The sequence below is a fragment of the Sinocyclocheilus grahami genome, unplaced genomic scaffold (assembly GCF_001515645.1).
Source record: "Sinocyclocheilus grahami isolate Dianchi unplaced genomic scaffold, SAMN03320097.WGS_v1.1 scaffold1489.1, whole genome shotgun sequence".
NCBI classification, from domain to species: Eukaryota; Metazoa; Chordata; class Actinopteri; order Cypriniformes; family Cyprinidae; genus Sinocyclocheilus; species Sinocyclocheilus grahami.
The window spans coordinates 77,679-100,251 of NW_015506668.1; the positions used below are offsets into that span (position 1 = coordinate 77,679).

The 22,573-nt window shown below is 39.7% G+C and overlaps 1 protein-coding gene across 1 annotated transcript in view; it reads right to left on the bottom strand.

The window, feature by feature from the left end:
* The window catches only part of LOC107570661 (cadherin-7-like), a 106,308-nt gene that overhangs the window by 39,980 nt on the left and 43,755 nt on the right, over positions 1-22,573 (bottom strand). The window contains exons 4-5 of the mRNA XM_016256915.1: positions 18,375-18,542; positions 5,104-5,291 (exon numbers count right to left, since the gene is read on the bottom strand). Of these exons, the coding sequence (XP_016112401.1) occupies positions 5,104-5,291; positions 18,375-18,542 (356 nt within the window). The remainder of the gene's footprint in view (positions 1-5,103; positions 5,292-18,374; positions 18,543-22,573) is intronic.

Here is a 22,573-nt window from a genome sequence, read left to right on the forward strand (position 1 = left end):
TAGTTATTGGTGGTTATTTATTTTTTCCAGGAACAGGACTGAGGAACCCCGCATACCACTAATATCAGTTGACCTTCAGCGTGACCGGTGTCTGAAGTATTCATCTAAACACGACAATAACATTAGCCGGCGACAGCCAATGATGTCATTACCTGGCGCGATCACAGTATAAAAGGGCGCCGGGAGAACACTTCATCCTCTTCTTCATCTTCACTGACCGGTTGTTTATGTTAGCGTTAAGCTAACCACGACTAGGAGTGCATGTTCTCTCGCCAAGAGGCTTTGCTCTGATACCTGCAGTTTCACACGGCTCGCGTGTGTTGTGTATGTGTGTGGTGAAGAGCAAGCGCGTTCAGCTCCGGAAGGAGTTGGATGCGCTCTGCATTCATTGCTTATTTCTTGTGGAGGATAAGCATGAATTGAATGCACTCGTCTCATGAGGAGATGGCTTGTGCTTCTCGTGATGCATTCGCGGGACTACTGAGGGGAAGGTGAGTACTTCACCATTTACCCCAGTTTGTAGATAGCATTTGCATGAGTGCGTTTGCCTCTCGCGGGAATAGCGATGCATTCCGGCCACGGTTTCTGTTCTCGCTTGATTTCTGAGGTAATCTAGCTTGTGGGCGGAGCATGGGAGCTAAATGCATGCTGCGCTTTGCGGTTGTGGTGAGAATTGTCTGCCCCTTGCCGTGATTTACAGTTGATGGGCAGAACATGGAAAGGACCTGACGGGAAAGTTTTCCCTATCAGTAATTTCCTTCTGTTTATATAAGAAGTATAAGAAGTAGAAGTGTATAATGTGGATATCTGTCTGCAGTTGTTGGACAGATGATTTTTATCATGTCCTTATCAGATAATCACATTATACTGCACCCCGGCTCGATTCCCCTTCTGCGCTTGCATTGCAGTCTTTCATGCTGGACCTATGGTGTTTTTGTTAGTTTCTATGTCTCATAGAACTACCTACTAGGGTCCGGATCCAAGGGCTCTTCAGACTTCGCCTTCAGATTATATCCATGAGCTTGAGTCATGCGCGGGAGGCGTGGTTGGTGAGTTTGATCTATTTCTCTTCCACAGCCATATCACCCTGCAGCTCAAGACTGGTCGCCCACTGAAGCTAAGCAGGGTTGAGCCTGGTCAGTACCTGGATGGGAGACCTCCTTGGAAAACTAGGTTGCTGTTGGAAGAGGTGTTAGTGAGGCCAGCATGGGGTGCTCACCCTGTGGTCTGCGTGGGTCCTAACACCCCAGTATAGTGACGGGGACAATATACTGTCAAAAAGCACCATCTTTCGGATGAGACGCTAAACGAGGTCCTGACTCTCTGTGGTCATTAAAAATCACATGGCACTTCTCATAAAGAGTAGGGGTGTCCTGGCCAAAACTGCCCCCCTGGCCTTTCTCAATCATGGTCTCCTAATAATCCCCAACCACTTGATTGGCTCTATGACGTTCTCTCCTCTTTACCTGTAGCTGGTGTGTGGTGAGTGCACTGGCGCCGTTGTCCTGTGGCTGCCTTCGCATCATCCAAGTGGATGCTGCACACTGGTGCTGGTTGAGGAGAGAGCCCCCCACATGATTGTAAAGTGCTTTGGGTGTACAAAAATACACAATAAAGCGCTTTATAAATGCATCATTCATTCGTTCATTTCATCTACTCTATTGCTAATTTTATGTGAATTCATTAACTAACTTTCTGCGCAGCGCTACTTGGACCTGTCTCTGTTTTTCTGACTTTGTTTTAGGGTTAGGACCTCTACGAGCAGCTCCCCTGCTGAAGTCAGAACCTCTCGCTGTTGACCGATTGTGTTGATGGTCTCACCCGGTGGAACTGGATCCAGGCTGGATGATAGCCCTACATCTTTGGCTTCATGCTTACTGGACTATGGAGCCAAGTCGCTGAGCTTCTGCGAAAGCCTCCTTAGCAATCAGGTCCCCAGTATGACACTGCAACCTCAGGACTATAATGACTATAATGCTTTGTGACGAGCTCCCTGATGTCCCGGCCAGGACACGCTTACTCATGTCTCAACCCGAGGGGTCTCCTGAGATTGGAGTTATCCTCTCAACCATCATGCACATTCTCTGAGCTAGAGCTCCTCTCGCTGAGGCGTTAAGTGGCTTAACACTCCTTAACTCCACTCTGCAGTTCGATAGACGGTCAGGCCCACCGGACCTCCCTGTCACACTGCCCTTATTGTCGAACCAGTAAATCACCTCAAATCGACCCATGCTCTATATCGAGATAGAGAGCATAAGACTGCGTTCAGCTGCATCGGTTGATGGTCTCTCATTGGGCCCTGCTAGACTTCCCCTTCTAATCTAGCATTGCCTTCTGATCAAGCTGAGAAGTGCTCCCCTCACTGCGAGGGTTAGCTATGAGCCTATTGCTCCCAGTTTGTACTTTGAGGGCCCGCCTCAGCTTGAGAGCCGAGAGCGCTGCTCCCGAGAACTCCATATGCAACAATGCTGAGTAGTTAGGCCCATCCCTGTCGCCTCCTTGGTCAGTGGTCTCTATGCTGGGACCCTGTTGTTCCCTGTTGAAATGTGTGATCCCCTTTTAAGCTGGATCCCATTTCTGATGTCCCATTTGCGGTCAATCTGCTCCCTGGATATGGCCGTGTTCCCCTCACAGCTTGTCAGTCCTTGGCAGATTATGTGAGTCCTCCTCTCCACTTGAGAGCTAGGTACTTTGCCCCTGGGCTATTGATGGCTTCAGTTGAGCTGGGTTCCTCTCTCTTTGCTGAGGGTCGAGCCCTCCGCTCTTTGAGCTCCTTGACATCAGGTAGTTTGGCCGCTTGCTGCCTCCCTGATAAGTTGCCCTTATTTGGTTGAGCTTAGCAGTGCTCCCCTCACCCTAGAGGATCACCTATGAGCACGCCACTCCCAAATTGAGCATCTGAGTTCCTCTCCTATTTTGAGAGTTGGGCCTCCGCTCCATTGAGCTCCGGTTAGCAGTCATGCCAGGTTGCTGGGCCACCTTCTGCCTCCCTGGCGGGCTGCTTTTTGGTCGAGCCAAAATCTAGCGCCGCCTTCTGGTCGAGTTGAGAAGTGCTCCCCTCACTGTGAGGGTTAGCAATGAGTCGCTCCCAGTATGTGCTCTAAGGGCCTGCCTCTGCTTGAGAGCCGAGAGCGCTGCTCCCGAAAACTTGCGATCTATCTGTTCTCCAGACATGGCTGTGCTCCCTTCACTGCGGGAGCTCGCCAGTCCTGGGCAAGACTCTGTGATTCCTCCTCTCTGCTTCAGAGCTAGGTACTCTGACACTGGGCTATTGATCGCTTCGGTCGAGGTGGGTTCCTCTCTCTCCTCGCTAGTGGTTGAACCTTCCGCACTTTGAACCTTTCCACACTCAGCTTGCTGCCTCCCTGATAAGCTGCCTCTATTTAAGTCGAGGCTAGCAGTGCTGAGCTGAGCATTGCTCCCCTCACCCTAGAGAGTCACCTGTGAGCGCCGCTCCCAGATTGAACTCCTATTTTTGGCCTCCGATCCTTTGAGCTCCGGTTAGCAGTCAAACCAGGTTTCTGGGCCATCTTCTGCCTCCCTGGTGGGTTGCTTGTTGAGTGAAATAGCTGTGCTCTCCTCACCATGGAGGGTCTTGTGCGAGTACGCTGCTTTCTTCTGAGCTTCTGAGTCCCTCTCATTTGAGAATTGAATCCTTTGCTCTGTGAGCTCCGCTGGGTAGCATGTCAGGACTCTGCCTTCCTCTTAGGCTGCTCTCTTGGTGAGCTCAGCAGTGCTCCCCTCACCCTGGAGGGTTATCTATAAGCAAGCTGCTTTCCAGTCAGGCGTTGGTGTCCCCATCTCGGTCTGAGCTGGGTGCTATGCCCCTTCTAGTTATGCATGAGCAGATGCTCTGGAGTCTGTTCTGTGACTGCTATGGTTGAGTTGGCGAAACTCCCCTCACATGGAGAGGTTTTCTATGAGATATGTTTTTTCAATTCACATGCACTCTAAGCACGCGTTCTTCCGCTGAATTAATTGTCACTCCCTGAGTGTGCCACAGTCACATGGGGTTCCTAGGCTTGCCTAAGCAACAGCTTCGGTTACCCATTAGTAACAGTGTTTCTAAATCCATGCCACACTGAGCTTCTGTGCACTTTCAAAAATCCACATTGTGGTAAGTGTGCACGCTAGGCATTCTGCGCACTTTCTAAAATCCTGTATGGTAAAGGGTTATGTGCTGTCAGACTTCTTCCCTTTCTCTGAGTTGGTTTAGGCCCGGTTCTCACGTTGGGCTCCACTGAACTTATGTATCTCGGTTTATGCATTTCTGAGCAGGGTGCTCTGCTATCTGTCGAGTCAGTTCTTTGAGCAGATTCATTCAGAACTGGCAGTAGCCCCCTGGGTGGCAGGTCAGAGTCTGGTTTGGTTTTTTAGACACCTAGCTGTATCCCCTTAAAGATATCTCTTTCTTCTGATTCCAAGCCTTGAGCTCTGCCCTAGGCTTGGGCTTCCCAGCCCAACCTTTAACAGGTAAGTTATTTTAGAGTATGCAGCTCAGGACCTTGGCCGAAGGGGTAATGTCAATGACAGCCGTCAAGGCGTCCTTGGGGCAACTCCCATGGCTATGGTGGAGTTGGTACTTAGTGATAGCCATGGTTTCTGGCATGCACTCCCCTCAGCATGGTGGTTTGGGTATACCGTTCCCCAAAGCGACCTCTAGAGGATGCAGTTTGAAGTTCCCTCGGAAGGGAATGTCTTAGGTTACATACTGAACCATGGTTCCCTAAGAAGGGAACGAGACACTGCTTCCACTAATTCCCTTGCCATGCTTTGGAAGCAAGCTTCAGACAAAGAAGCAGATGACGTGTTCTCCCGGTGCCCTTTTATACTGTGATCGCGCCAGGTAGTGACGTCATAGGCTGTCGCCGGCCAGTGTTATTGTCGTGTTTAGATGAATGCTTCCGACACCAGTCACGCTGAAGGCGTTCCCCAAAGCGACCTCTAGAGGACGCAGTGTCTCGTTCCTTTCTCAGGGAACCATGGTTACATACGTAACTCGAGACGTTTTTCATTATTAATATAGTCAGTATAATTCACTATATACAGTAGGGCCTACTCTAAATGGCCTGTCGTTCACTATGAAAGGCACTATGATCTCACCCTCTGTAGAAAGATGACTCCCTCCTGTGTCTCCTCGTCTGTGGTGATGTTGAACACACCTGGTGCATTTCCATCTATTATATAGTAGTCCATCTCTGCATTGGAGTCGATATCAGCATCTGCGGCTTTCAGTTTGGCCACCACTGACGGCACAGGCACCGACTCCAGCACTGAGTACTGATACGACTCTACAGACACACAGACTCTTCATGTTAGACTAACATTAAAGGCGTCATGAATTGAGAAAACAAAATTACCTTGCTCTATTGACAAATAAGAGGTCATTGTACTATAAAAACATCCTGTAAATTTCAGAGCTCAAAACTTTCTCATTAGTCTAAAAACAGAAGGTAGTGTGCCAAAATGACAGCTTTTGGAATGTTCTACTCTATGATGTAATAGTGTGGATTAGGGATGTAACGGTATGCACATTTCTTATCATGATTATAGTGACCAAAATTATCACGGTTATCAGTATTATCACTGTATTGTTAAAATGTGTTGGAGATGTTCAAAAAGTACCAACACATAAATCACTTCACAAAGTCTTATATTTAAAAATCAACAAACAACAAATAAAATGACTTTTTGTTTGCATGATCACTAAAACAATAACATTACCAATGATGTTCGGATTTTAAATGACAACATGACTGACAACAGTTTAATAGCATGTTGAAATATCTCATGTAAATGTTCAAATAAAGCTTTGAAAAAGTTTCATAAAAAGGTAAACCTCACATTTCAGCCTTTAAATAAAGAAAAGATATGTCAAAATTATAATTGATTAATAAATGATTATAAGTATTTTATCTGCTCCATAAATAATTCTAGATAACTTATCTGAATTGTTTAAATGTGTAGAATCCACATAAGCTTGTTTTTCATCAACCGGTCAAAATTTACAGCAGGGCATGCAAATTCAGTCCGTTGGCCAGACAGAAACTGCACACAGACTGAATGTAAATATAGGTCTCTGTAAATCCACTTGCTGACAGCAGGTGGCACTTATGGAAAAGCTGAATTAGAGCTGTTTCCCGTAACCTCCGAGGACAAAGCAGATATGCCATCGAATAATTTCTGAAGACAGTCAGAACCTTCAGAGGTACATTCATATAATTAATTCATTAATATATTCATTTGTATAATTCCCTTAGCACTCTTTTAAAACCTCCCAGCTTTTCCGCCCTGTTTACACTCAAAACGAAACTACTCTGCTGCTGTGTGCACGTGAGACTGTTTCTTAAAACTGTGCTTTATGTTGGACAGTATTTATTTATCACGAGTTGTTCAAAGTGCGGTACTCTAATACGGTTTTAATGATAATTAAAAGATGAAAAGGTAATACTAACCGTGGGGAATTTTATCATGATTTATCATCAAACCGATAATCGTTACATCCCTAGTGTGGATAAGTGCCTCCTATGCAGAAGAAGACCAATGCCTCGACATCACTGCCTGTTTAACCCCGCCCATCTATTCTACGTCACTTCCTGTTTAGCCCTGCCCACCGATTCTACACCGCTGCCTATTTTGCCCCGCCCATCGATTCTACAATCCACCATGCCTATTCAAACAGAGCGATCTGATGGGGGGGACAGAAACAGGTGTAAGAAATTTTAACTCAGTTGTAAGGGAATTAATTATCATTAATTCATTCAGGTTTATTTCTAGCTCAGGTTTTAAAAGAACTCGATCTGAGAATTCGAGTCCACCTGATCAAAACTGATTTTGACTTTAAATAGTTTACACTTTAAATCAAGGGTCGTCCAGCGAGCCGGTGATTCTCAGTATATTTTAACAAATTAAATATGTGTTTTCCTGGCCACGGTTAACACACTTATGATAATTTGTCAACTCTTAAGAGAGAGTTATTATGAGTAAGCTGCGAGCTAGGCAGCGAGCAAGGGATCTTCAATTCATCACATGAGGACACCATCTATAAAAGTTGTGTTAATACTCCTATAAAGTCTCTTAAAAGCAAGTATTGTACATACTATTAAAGTTTACTTAATTTCAACCTTCTGCATTTCTCGTTTCCATTCGTTCAAGATTAAACTTCACATATTACACACATTTTAATATCCTCATTTCCTAAAAAGGGGTAATAACCACTGCTTAACGTTGCATCGATTAAATGAACACATCAAGTATATATATCTAAGACATACAACATATTATTTGTGACTCTATGCTCCGATATTTTCATACTTTCAACGATTAGCAACGATTGTCAAAGAAATCTTGTCTCTTTCCTTTGGAATGCAGGGGGAAAAGGGAAGGGTCCTGCGGTCATTCTCAGGTCAGATCTGAGAGTCTGCTGGAGAATCTCCTGCTGGACAGGGAGCTATAAAATTGTCTCTTTTGTTGATCGGATTTTAGCAATTTATGCATCAAATGGTCATGAGGTCCGTGCGATTCTATGCGGGGCTCTGTTTAGATACCAGGTTCTTTGTTCTTTGGTCCATTAGATGTTTTATTGATGCTGAAACCAGTCACGAAACCTACTGGCCTTCTGTAGCTTAAACGGATCCAGATGGGAGGGGTCAGTTCTTGTTGTCTTAGTATTGTGTCGACATGGAGGTGGTTTAGTAAATCATTATCTCCGTGTTTTCTTTGTAAAGATAAGCAGAGCAAGGCAGGAACTCATTGGAGAGAGGTACGCCTGGGCTGACCATGGTTCCTGCTTTTACGACTCTCATCTGGTTTGTGTGATGTTTGGAAATGCCTTACACAGGGCAGAAAATACCCTATTACTTCAAAATTATGATGTTTTTTTATGTGAAAATCTTGATAACAGAGAACAGTAAAAAATGAAAAAATATATAAAAAAATAAAGGCAGTTCATGACCCCTTTAACACACTAAAATCAAACATATCAAACCTGTCAAGAACCTGTCAGTGTCCAGGTCATAAATCAAAGGAAATAATTACAAAATGTAATTTTGCATAATGAAAATGCAGCAAATTACTTAATTTATTATTTCTGCTTGGTTTTGGGATGTGGGTCTGTTTCCATGGGGCTGACCCAAAACAAAAAGGAGGCTGAAACACAACTTATGGACATATACTGTCATTAGCAATATTAAACACAACCATTTATTTATAAGAAATATTACCAGAGGAATATCTATTAGGCTTACAAGTTTTCTCTTTTCAGGAGAGATTTCAATTCCTTTTTAATCTAAATTCTCAAAAAAGGAAAATAATATGTGTGGGTCTGTATAATCACACAATCTCAGTCTTCTCTCAGATGGATTACTAAATGCTGATGTGAGACTGTAGCGAACTCGTGAGAGCTGAGGTGAGATGAAGAGCGTCATTAGCAGATCTCTCATGTATCTTCAGCATTCGTGTCACTCTCATGGAGAGTTGCCATGTAATCTCTGTAATTACTTTTTAATTTACCATGGAATAGAGGCTTCTAGCAGACCAAACCTTTGCGGTCACACCCTAACCTTGATTTCGCCTCTCTTTTTCTCCTTGTGATTGCTTTTACCTCCATCCATCTACCTCTTTCTTTCTTTTTCATTTTCTTTGTCCTCCATTATTCTCTCTTATGCCGTGCGCGCGCCCAAAGACAGTTGGACATAGTGGTGTATTAGAGGTAAAAAATTATATAAATACTGTTCGGTTTCTGGCACAAACCGATCGTTTCATGTCTTAGGACATCAATGTGTCATCACGAGCCGCAGGGTTTAATTTGGATTTGTCTGTGCATGTTTTTTTTACTCTCATAGATTTTGTTACCATTGCCATGCATTATACGACTGACAGACTGCAACGGTTAAAGTTAAAAATCATCATATGTGTTCTACTGAAGAAACAAAGACACCTACATCTTGGATGCCCTGGGGGTAAGCAGATAAACAACAAATTAAAATTTTTGGGTGAACTATCTCTTTAACATGTTATTTTTAATTTTAATTTTTTTTTACCTTTATTTAACCAGGAAGTCTCATTGAGATTTAAAAACTATTTTTCAAGAGAGACCTGGCCAAAGTAGCAGCCATACAGTAAGACAATTTTAAAATACAAGAAGTACACATTACAACAATATTTCAACATCCTCTCAACAAAAACAATCACAAGCTTCCAATACCACTCTCTTTATGATGCCTTTAAATTCACCAATAGACACAAATCTATCTAGTTTTAGATCTTTTTGTTAAATATTTCATGCCCAGGGTGCTTAATATGAAAATGCAGTTTTCCCCAGTTCTGTTTAAACTCGAGGTACATTAAAAAGCAAACACTTGGAAGAGTGTAGCTGGTAATTGCCAGAACAAAGACCAAGAAGAGTGCAGAGATAAGCTGGAAGTTTACCTAACATTGCTTTATATAATGAACAAAATTATAAATGCAACACTTTTGTTTTTGCCCCCGTTTTTCATGAGCTGAACTCAAAGATCTAAGACTTTTTCTATATATACAAAAGGCCTATTTCTCTCAAATATTGTTCACAAATCTGTCTAAATCTGTGTTAGTGAGCACTTCTCCTTTGCCAAGATAATTCATCCACCTCACAGGTGTGGCATATCAAGATGCTGATTAGACAGCATGATTATTGCACAGGTGTGCCTTAGGCTGGCCACAATAAAAGGCCACTCTAAAATGTGCAGTTTTACTATAAGGGGGGGTCCGGGGAGTCCGAAAACCAGTCAGTATCTAGTGTGACCACCATTTGCCTCACGCAGTGCAACATATCTCCTTCGCATAGAGTTGATCAGGTTGTTGATTGTGGCCTGTGGAATGTTGGTCCACTCCTCTTCAATGGCTGTGCGAAGTTGTTGAATATTGGCAGGAACTGGAACACGTTGTCATATACGCCGATCCAGAGCGTCCCAAACATGCTCAATGGGTGATATGTCCGGTGAGTATGCTGGCCATGCAAGAACTGGGATGTTTTCAGCTTCCAGGAATTGTGTACCTTACATGTAAAATTATTACAATTTATCAATATACACTATAGGGCTGCTACCAGTCAGATTAAATAATTTACACGGCAAATAACAATAATTACAACTGCAATAAATAATGTTATGAGCTTAATGTTTTAAATGCATTTATGAGTATACAAATAAGAAATGTTGAGGGGAAAAATGCATACTTTTCAACAAATTTCTCAACTAAACTACCAGTAAGTGGAGGCAAGTCACTTAATGAGTGAGTATTGAGTCATTCATTCAACTGATTGAGTATGCTATCATGCTGGTATCTTCAGGACTTTCGTGGACAGCTCACTCCTAAAGTTTTTGATATTCTTCATATTCTGTGTGGTGGTCAGATAAGTTTAAATAGATTTGACCTTTTATGGGCATTTTACCTTTATAAAGCCATTTTTCTATAAGTGTGCATTATCTTTTGAGTCAAATTCTTACATTTAATCAGTGAATAAGAATAAGACATTTGGGCTGTTACCAAGCAAATGAAATCAGTATCAACAAAATTCATCTTTGCAATCCAGACATAAGCTGCATCTGAAGTGGCATTTAGATGTGTTTACACACTGTTTAATGCAGAACATGAATGCATTTAACCTGCAGTTACAAATGCATAAATAATGTTTTGATATATTAAACATAAAACATTGAATACTGATATTTGAAATAATGAAAAAAATGAAAAGATACTTTAAACGTGAAATTAAAACCGCCAGCAGGTGGCAGCAAGTCCCTGTTAATAAGTAAGTCATTGCGACTGAACCGAATCATTTAAACAGTTGATTCATTCGGGAATGAAACACCGTCATGTTACTCAGAGACGCAAAACAGCGCTGTGGCTTTGTTTGGAATTATTTTTGTTGGCGAAATAGAGCAAAAACAAGCAATATGGTGTCTAAAACTTAAGTCTCTTAATAAAACGTCTAGTTTCTTGAACTGTTGTAAAAAATCAACATCACATTTGTATATGGTAATTTTTGGAGAAAAAAGGCACTCTTCCATGTGAACTTGAGTATAAATATACACATTTTCTGCCCCCATGTCTTGAATTTGTGATCATTCTGAATGTATTTTAATAGACTGAATCATGCAATGATCAGGCAGAGCGCACTGTAAATGCACACGCGCACTAGACGTAATGCGTGCACTCTGTAACGTAGGTGTTTTGAATGTTTTTTTGCGTCGTGAGACTATAGAACAAAATAGCTCACTTATCATGGTGTTATTTAACTTTTATCATGTTATGAATAAACTAAACATTTTTACCTCAGTGTGTTTCTTCTGAGTTTGTGTGTGTTGTTACGCTCATTTGTTCTGAAGTCTCGAGACAAACAGTGAGCCTCAGCGCGAGCTTGTATTCTGTATTCTGCTAGCTTACTGCAATTCTCTCTGATGACACAGTAATTTACCGCAGGAAGAAAAAATCTTCGGTCTGTCCAGTGATTGTAAAGTCATTAGTTCCGTCACAGACTGAAGATATTTTAGCGGTAATGAGACCAAAAAAAATTAAGACCCATTGAATCCGAATTTAAGACATTTTAAGACTTTTTAAGGCCTTATATTAGGAAAATGTTATTTAAGACTTTTTAAGGACCCGCGGACACCCTGCATACACGCTGTCTGCCATCTTCCCTGTACAGTGAAAACCGGGATTCATCCGTGAAGAGAACACCTCTCCAAAGTGTCAGATGCCATCGAATGTGAGCATTTGCCCACTCAAGTCGGTTACGACGACGAACTGCAGTCAGGTCAAGACCCCGATGAGGACGACGAGCATGCAGATGAGCTTCCCTGAGACGGTTTCTCACAGTTTGTGCAGAAATTCTTTGGTTATGCAAATCGATTGTTGCAGCAGCTGTCCGGGTGGCTGGTCTCAGACAATCGTGGAGGTGAAGATGCTGGATGTGGAGGTTCTGGGCTGGTGTGGTTACACGGGGTCTGCGGTTGTGAGGCCGGTTGGATGTACTGCCAAATTCTCTGAAACGCCTTTGGAGACGGCTTATGGTAGAGAAATGAACATTCAATTCACGGGCAACAGCTCTGGTGGACATTCCTGCAGTCAGCATGCCAATTGCATGCTCCCTCAAAGTTTGCGACATCTGTGGCATTGTGCTGTGTGATAAAACTGCACATTTTAGAGTGGCCTTTTATTGTGGCCACCCTAAGGCACACCTGTGCAATAATCATGCTGTCTAATCAGCATCTTGATATGCCACACCTGTGAGGTAGTTGGATTATCTCGGCAAAGGAGAAGTGCTCACTAACACAGATTTAGACAGATTTGTGAACAATATTTGAGAGAAATAGGCCTTTTGTGTACATAGAAAAAAATCATGGATCTTTGAGTTCAGCTCATGAAAAATGGGGGCAAAAACAAAAGTGTTGCCTTTATAATTTTGTTCAGTGTAGATAAAAATGTACCAATGCTGTTTTCTACGTATAGCTAATGATGTCCAACCCACCATCTCATATAGAATGAAATGATGAGTATGGGATTTTGCATTTGTAATAAAACATAGTGAAGCATGGTATACTGAATCAAGGCTTGTTAAGACTGAGGAGGCTGCATGCATGTATAATATATCACCATAATCAAGCACAGTTAGGAAGGTAGCTTCTACAAGTTTCTTTTTGGCATTAAAAGTAAAATTAGATTTATTTCTAAAATAAAAGTCAAGCTTTAGCTTCCTGATTAGATTAGCAATATGTACATTGAACAAAAGTGTATCATCAATCCAAATGCCCAAGTACTTGTAAAAAGTACCCTTTCAATAATTTTACCATCAGATGTAAAAATGCTAAAATTATTAAGTACTTGTGACTGAGCTTTTGAAAAAAACACAAACTTTGTTTTCTGTGAATTTAAAACAAAATTTGTATTAAATTAAACTAACCAGAGCATCTTCCAGCGACTGAAATGCAATCTGAAGCTCTATCACCGCCTGTGTTATAGATGGAGCAATTGTATAAATAATAGTATCATCAGCCAAAAAAATTTTTTTTTTGCTTGAATGTCCTTACCCAAATAATTTATATAAATAGAAAACAAAATAGGTCCCAAAATGGAACCCTGGGGGACCCCTTTAGATATATCAAGAAAGTCTGAGATCCAAATATTATTATCAAATAAAAACTGTTTTAACTGTAAATTTACCTGAGATTCAAGAATCTTGGCCAAAGTTGAGTTTGGAGATGGGACGATAGTTGTTCATGTCTGAGGGATCACCACCTTTAAATAATGGGAGAACATAAGCAGTTTTCCTAATTTTAGGTAAAGAATTCGATAAAAGACTCAAATTAAAAATATGAGTAACTGGCTCAGCAATAACATCCGCTGCCACCTTTAAAAGATAAGGGTCTAAGTTATCTGGGTCTACAGAAGTTTTGTTATCAATGCCTTTCAATGCTTTACAAACTTGATTTACTGAAACAGGTTTAAAAACAAACACATCCAGATTTCTGGTCTCTGGTGTAATCACAGAACATGGGGCAGTTGTATTTGCATTTAAACAGTCAAATACAGACCCAGCATGTATAAAGTGTTAATTTAACTGGTTGATCATAGTAACTTTATTGTTTATTTTATCTAAGTCAACCTGAATATATTCAGGAAGGCTAGAGGCTACATGAGTCATTGACATGGATTTGATTAATTTCCAAAATTTTGAAGGATTATTAAAATTCTCTGAGAATAAAACTCTGATTTAGACTTCCTAATCATCAATGTGCACTTATTCCTTAGTGTTTTGAATGTAGACCAATCAGCAGGGGTGTTTGAAAATTTGGCTTGTGCCCATGATTTATTTCTTAAATTAAATAATTCTTAAAGACTATCTGAAAATCAGGGATTGTCCCTACCACTGATCCTGAACTTCTTAATGGGAACATGGTTGTTAGAGATGGACTGAAAAATTGATTGAAAATATTCCCATGCCAGTTCAACATACTGTATTTAAGTTACTCTTCTAAGATCACTTTGGTATAAATAATGCAAAAAAGCTTGCTCCTCAAATTTTTAAAAATATCTTTTAAAAATAAAATGGGGTTTTACCTTAGGGATTTTTGTATCCCGGAACACAAGCAATTAAACAATTACCACTAATATCATTACAGAATATGCCAGTTGAAGTAAATTTATGAGCAGCATTCGTTATGATTAGATCCAGTAAGGTAGATTTATGTTGCACTTTAGGATTTAGCCTTGTCGGTGCATTAATTAGTTGCGCAAGGCTTAAGGAGTCACACAATTCTTTAAAACAATCTGAGGTCCCTGAGAGTCAGTCCCAATTTAAATCACCCATAAGGATGAACTCGGAGTCATTTAACTCATGTAAAATATCTGGAAAAAAAAGCTTTGAGAGCAACCTTTGTAGCAGACGGAGGTCTATAACAGCCAACCACAGTGATATTAGACACTTTCGAAACACCCACTTTGATGGCCAAAACCTCAAACTGTTTAGCTCTAGTAATTGACAAAGTTACAGAGTTAACAAGCTTAGATTTAACATAGATGGCCACCCCATCTCCTTTGCCCACGCGATCAGTTCTGTAGACTTTATAGCCATCAATATAAATTAAATCAACAGTGATCGATTTCTTAAGCCAAGTTTCAGAAAGAACAATTATGTCAGCGTTTGTCGTATTTACCCAAATCTTAATCATATCCAATTTAGGAACCAAACTTCTAACATTATACATTTAAACCAAAGGCCTGTTCTACTTTTAAAATCTGAGGGAGTGGGTAAACAATGCATAGATGTAATAGGCCCAGGATTTGGCTGAACATTTCCAGATAACATAAATAAGAGCATTATCATACATCGTAATTTTAGGTTAACAGGAAAAGATTTATCAGGACCCCCATCAACGGCAAACTGACAAAAATAGTCCTCTGTGTCGATAAAAAAGCCATTTAACACCATAAGATTCTGAAGATACAAAATCTTATTTACATACCTTGGAAGTAAAAACATTTCAGTTTATGAGGCAGGGTGATTGACTGATGATATAGCTCTAGAATTTTCGTCGGTGAGGTTGAGAGTTGTCTAAAGTGTAGCAAATACAACCAGGGTTCACTCTCCTTATTGTGTCCATTTAATTAATTTGATCCCTGGTTGAAAAAAATGAGCATCAGGAATATAAGAAAACCATAGTAACTTTATTGTTTATTTTATCTAAGTCAACCTGAATATATTCAGGAAGGCTAGAGGCTACATGAGTCATTGACATGGATTTGATTAATTTCCAAAATTTTGAAGGATTATTAAAATTCTCTGAGAATAAAACTCTGATTTAGACTTCCTAATCATCAATGTGCACTTATTCCTTAGTGTTTTGAATGTAGACCAATCAGCAGGGGTGTTTGAAAATTTGGCTTGTGCCCATGATTTATTTCTTAAATTAAATAATTCTTAAAGACTATCTGAAAATCAGGGATTGTCCCTACCACTGATCCTGAACTTCTTAATGGGAACATGGTTGTTAGAGATGGACTGAAAAATTGATATAATTTTATATTTATATAAATATTCCCATGCCAGTTCAACATACTGTATTTAAGTTACTCTTCTAAGATCACTTTGGTATAAATAATGCAAAAAAGCTTGCTCCTCAAATTTTTAAAAATATCTTTTAAAAATAAAATGGGGTTTTACCTTAGGGATTTTTGTATCCCGGAACACAAGCAATTAAACAATTACCACTAATATCATTACAGAATATGCCAGTTGAAGTAAATTTATGAGCAGCATTCGTTATGATTAGATCCAGTAAGGTAGATTTATGTTGCACTTTAGGATTTAGCCTTGTCGGTGCATTAATTAGTTGCGCAAGGCTTAAGGAGTCACACAATTCTTTAAAACAATCTGAGGTCCCTGAGAGTCAGTCCCAATTTAAATCACCCATAAGGATGAACTCGGAGTCATTTAACTCATGTAAAATATCTGGAAAAAAAAGCTTTGAGAGCAACCTTTGTAGCAGACGGAGGTCTATAACAGCCAACCACAGTGATATTAGACACTTTCGAAACACCCACTTTGATGGCCAAAACCTCAAACTGTTTAGCTCTAGTAATTGACAAAGTTACAGAGTTAACAAGCTTAGATTTAACATAGATGGCCACCCCATCTCCTTTGCCCACGCGATCAGTTCTGTAGACTTTATAGCCATCAATATAAATTAAATCAACAGTGATCGATTTCTTAAGCCAAGTTTCAGAAAGAACAATTATGTCAGCGTTTGTCGTATTTACCCAAATCTTAATCATATCCAATTTAGGAACCAAACTTCTAACATTATACATTTAAACCAAAGGCCTGTTCTACTTTTAAAATCTGAGGGAGTGGGTAAACAATGCATAGATGTAATAGGCCCAGGATTTGGCTGAACATTTCCAGATAACATAAATAAGAGCATTATCATACATCGTAATTTTAGGTTAACAGGAAAAGATTTATCAGGACCCCCATCAATGGCAAACTGAAAAAAAGAGTCCTTTGTGTCGATAAAATAGTCATTTAACACCATAAGATTCTGAAGATACAAAATCTTATTTACATACCTTGGAAGTAAAAACATTTCAGTTTATGAGGCAGGGTGATTGACTGATGATATAGCTCTAGAATTTTCGTCGGTGAGGTTGAGAGTTGTCTAAAGTGTAGCAAATACAACCAGGGTTCACTCTCCTTATTGTGTCCATTTAATTAATTTGATCCCTGGTTGAAAAAAATGAGCATCAGGAATATAAGAAAACACATGATGCCAACTTATATGCTGATGTGTTAAGGGTATATCAGGTAGCTAAGTGGATTTCAGACTGACAATTGAAACAATTGAAAAGGGGAGATCTATAGACCCGAACAAACTCAGTCACACTGCTATACCCAAGGTCCACAGCTTTAATAATAAATATGCTACCAAGCCTGGAAAAACCCAGCAGCAAAATTGAGTCCTTAATTCAGATCATTTAAAAGCCATACACCAGTAACGTAGATGGATTCCTGATAGTCCTAAGCCTCAGCAAATCAGAGTCAGAAATATGTGGTGTCAATCCAATAACATCTTCAAGCCTCAACCAAGGTCTAACAGCTCTGATAATCCATGTGCTATTCGGCCAGGAGAAAATCCAACAAGATCAGATCCTTAATTCAGATTTAAAATAATGCTGAATCCACTGCAAATGTAAGTCTTCCCCCAAATAGCAGAGTACTGGCAACCACTGAACCACTTGGAACATCCACAAAGTAATACTTTGTCCTTTTTGAGGAGTTATACTCCAGCAGGTGGATTCAGGGCCGGCCAAGGCCTTTGCAAAGTCAGAGTTCTGTGGCAATCCAATAAAAGTATATCATACAAAGATCCCAGATTGAAAGTGGTGATGTTTTTCTTGAGAGAATCACTCATTCAGACTTAAATGAGATAAAAAATCTTATATAAAAACATTTTAAAAGACTCAAACAATAAACACCCTTGGCTGCCATCTTGGATCGATTATTAACAGTCACTTATTAACACTTATGTTAGCCTCTCTATCAAGAGAGACTGAGCTCTGAAGTGATCAAGTCAAGTCAATTTATTTGTTTATTACAAAGATATCATAATCAGCCATCACACATTTTTTTCATATATCAAACTATGGAAACAATAAAGTGAGATAATGCGTTAACTTAAAAATAATAATTCATGAGAAATTGAGTGTTTCAATAAAACTATTATATGTAAACATGTAGAGATGTTTTGGTCTTCATTGCTATATATGTATTTTTTATATGTATCAATATATAGCCATACATGGTCCATGAATATTTAGCAGTATATTAAAAAATATAAGCGCTAGTTTCCTATATATGGAAATGTATTATTTGATATTATTGCATTATATTTCCCAATATATCTGCATATATATTTTTAGTAAGGGACAGTAGAGTTAAGAACTGGAGGAAGACACAGCACCACTGTCTCAGACTCCTCAGTTATCTCTCTGACTGAGACGACACGCCGGCAGTGGCTTTGTCCATTATAACAAGAGAGCGTACCCAGCTTCACACAACTCTCATTCAGCACAAACACAAAGCACTTTCTCAAAAGCTCTATAGTACATTAAACTGCTGCCTGATGGCCAGCTTATCCAGCATTTTGGTTACATTTACAAAAAAAATTATTGTTATTTTCATGGACTGTGTACAGCCATTTGCTCTGAAACACCACATGCTAAAGTGGTGCAAATATGTTCCTCTTTTTTTGAAGAAAATTACACCAATTCACTTTCCACAATCAGCACATGAGGTCAGGATGTGAGGCAAAGGCATGAGAGACACTGTGTGCTCTTACTGCGAGAGAAGCGTGGAGGGTTATCGTTGACGTCGGTGAGCGTGACCGTCACAGAGGTAGTAGCTGACAGTCCACCCATCTGACCCACCATGTCCTTGGCCTGAATGGTCACCACGTACTGGTCACGCATTTCTCTGTCCATGTTGGGCAGGGCTGTCCGTATGATGCCTGAGGAAAACACACAGCCTTTAGTCTGAAGTGAAGTGAAGTGAAGTGACATGTGGCCAAGTATGGTGACCCATACTCGGAATTAGTGCTCTGCATTTACCCATCCAAAGTGCACACACACAGCAGTGAACACACACAAACCGTGAACACACACCCGGAGCAGTGGGCAGCCATTTATGCTGCGGCGCCCGGGGAGCAGTTGGGGATTCGGTGCCTTGCTCAAGGGCACCTTGTCGTGGTATTGAAGGTGGGAGAGAGCGCTGTACATTCACTCCCCCCACCTACAATCCCTGCCGGCACGAGACTCGAACCCACAACCTTTGGGTTATGAGTCCGACTCTCTAACCATTAGGCCACGACTTCCACGACTATTGTCTGCAGGTCAATACTGATGTGCACAGAAAATGTATTTAAATCTAAAAACACCAAACAATCACCCACCACATTAATTTATTCTTGTTTAGTGTTTAAAAATTATGGTGCTCCTACATAATCCAATAATGGGTTTATATTTGGTTGAGTTGATATGGGTTGATCCAACAATACTGCAAATAATTTGAGCCAAATTTAAAAGTACTCTAAAAGACCTACTCGAAACTCATGGTTTGTTTGTTTGTTTTTAAGTATTACAATGCTTGTTTGTTTTTTTGGGTTAATCACTTTATCAAAACTGGTCACTCAGTGAAGCACAACAGCAGACTCTTTCTCTTTTTATTAAGTTCCGTATCAGTTACAAAATATTATTACTTACCTATAAGGCTCTTAATGGGTTAGCACCTGCGTACCTAAATAGTCTTCTACCACGCTACAATCCATCACGCTCCCTAAGGTCACAAAACTCTGGACTTTTGGTAGTACCTAGGATAACAAAGTCCACTAAAGGAGGTAGAGCTTTTTCGCATTTGGCTCCCAAACTCTGGAATAGCCTTCCTGATAACGTTCAGGGTTCAGACACACTCTCTCTGTTTAAATCTAGATTAAAGACACATCTCTTTGGCCAAGCATTCAAATAATGCATCTCATAATCTTGTACTGCAGTCATATCTGATCAAATGCACATTATTATTATTCTTTAGTTTGGGTTAAACAAATCAATTTTGCTTGGTTGGAACAGCAGCTACACTAATTATGTCTCTATTTGTTTCTCTGTTTCTGCTGGGATTAACATCCCGTGGTAATTAGGATTTACACAAGCTTCAGTCTGGATCCAGAACACTTGAGAAGAGATGATGCCAACCCCTCAGAGGACCTCAGATGATGCCAACCCTGAAACAACATACACAACTACCACATTTTGTTATAAGTTTGATTGCATCATATAATAATTGCTGTTAATAGTGTTCATCATCTGTTTGATTACGTCTTTAATTACAAAGACATCTCAAACAATGTCATCTTTGCATTAAAAATTACATAACTGAGCGAATGACACTTAATGACAGTTGTCATAAACATGCATAAAACCTCCTTCATATTCATGACATGTGTCATGTCATGATTATGAAGGTGTCATGTCAGTCTTATGCACACCCCTTCAAGTAAAGTGTTACCTGATTTTTCCGTACATTTCTGCCATATGTACATTAACTGACAGTCACCACTGATAAGCTACTACTAAAAAATATATTGTAGAAACTTTTTTCTATAAAGTTGCTTTGCAACAATTTGTATCACGAAAAGCGCTATACAAACAAACTTAAATTGAATTGAAACTTGAATTGAATTGAACTCTATATGGCTAAACTGTGGGTCATTTTTCATTGCTAAACAGAATTCATTATTGTTTTCTTATGAAATTTTACAAAAGCAAACATTGTATAATAAGGTGACCAGATGTGCCCCTTCCCGGGGAAACGTTCTGCCCAGAATTTCTAAATTGCCGTAAAAGTACAGTGAGAGCGATTCGAAAGCATGGAGCTGTCTGCTCTGCTCTCTATCGCTTTCGTGGTACTTTGATGTCATACAATGATCGATCAGTGCAGCGCAAACAGCCAAACCCTGGTTAGTTTAGGCAATTTAGAAATTCTGGGCAGAACGTGTCCCCAGGAAATGGCATGTCTGGTCACCTTATTATACAGTATAATGCTGTTTGTTAGTGTTTTTTAGGTCATTGCATTTTTATTTTTTTGCAACAAACAAGTTATACGTGCTACATGTGGCATAAACAATTAGTGTTCTGACTCTATTTTTGGCATAGTAACATTTCAACTAGTGATTTAGCTTAGCTTTGTGTAGGAGTGTCCCATGTGTTGGTCACCACTTATCTTCGACCAACTCACAAGCATTAAGTGATTAAATACCATGACTCTTTCTGTACACTACTGTCCAGTAGTTCAACATTCCAATTAATTGGAATAGTTAAGATTATTTTTTAAATTTTTTTGAAAGAAGTCTTTGTTTCATCAATAAATGGTTATCTTTATATAATCAATTCAGCTCATGAAATTTTGTTTCTGTTTCTAAGAAGTATTCTATGTTGAACTTTCAAGATCATTAAACATATTAAACCAGTGTCATACAAGTGCATCTGCCCACCGAGGAAAATGCCCGGTACACCAGATTACCAGTCCAGCCCTGTCTGTAAAATCATGTTTAAATGGGTGCCTATAGTCCGAGACAAATAACGTATGCAATATACAATACAGTACATCGAATTGAATTGAATTCTACTACCACCACTTCAAAAGATTTGGTTTACACAACATCTAGAGTGCAGAATCTCACATAGCAAGTAAGCTGTGCTTGTATCAGCCTGAAGTTTAGTAGACCGGGAGGGGTACGGACCTGAGGAATGTTTTTGGGTGCTTGCTGAGGATATTCTGGACGAGGTAGAGCTAGATGGAGATGAGCAGGATCTGTAACATCTTCAGCTCACTCACCTTTGTATGCCTGCTTTTGCTGCTTAGAAGTCTGCCAGTTCACTTGTCCCTTAAATTGTAGAAATACTCTATTCACCTTGTAGTAATAATCTATTCACAGGCCTATTTGTTACCCCTGGTAAATTTATTCCATATACATCTGATAATAGGGGAGGCTACTGAGATAAAGTGAGGAATATTCATACGACAGCGACATACGAAATACGATGCCAGCCATCACCACAAGAGGAGCGACATTTAATAGAGCAAAATAGCTTTCTCTAGAACACTGATGTGACTGGAGTTTTCATCTTATCTGAGATGATTTTAGTTAATTTCTGTAGGTTTAAAACTATAGCTGTGATTCAAGTGCTCTTTTCCAACTGTACATGAAAATCATTACATTTCAATATAAAATGCACATTTGCTTGTGCATGACAAAAAAAAGACAAAAATTCAACAATCAATGAACTGACGATTTGAATTCAACAAATAATGAACTGAAGTCTCATAAAAAATAAAAATGGGTGTTTGTACACAGTCACATTAATAAACATATTACTTTGCAAGAGTTACTAAAATGTGACACTGCTCTGCCAAACTACTTTTTCTATGCTACTTCTTTTTCTTATTTCAGAAAATATTACAGTGAGCACATCTACCATGAATGCCTCTGAAGTGCACGTGCAGTCAGCGGATGCTTGTGGTGCGGGGAAAAAAACAAGAATTAAACAAGACTTAAAATAGACTGACTTTCTTTCCTTTGTGTGTGTGTGTGTGAGATTAGATTATCGCATTTGTTTATATACACAAGATTAGATTATTACATTAGTTCACTTATCTGTAATCATGCTTGTTATAATATTACAAATTATAGTGATCTAGGACTTGTTGTACACTATTACAAACTGGGAAAGGTAGCATTTAAAAAGTATTATTCAAAACAGTTGAGCTACTGCGAGACTGCTGAAAAACAGTCAAACAAGAACAGTATATCTGTAAAACAAATACTGAAAAATAAAGCGTTGGTGCAGAAGATCCTGTTCATTACTGTATTACATGTAATAATAAATGTTACTGTAACAAAAGTACTCAACAACAGATTTGTGTGGGCATCATTACACGGAATTGACATACATTGCTGCCAGGATTCTGACTAGAACCAGAAAATCT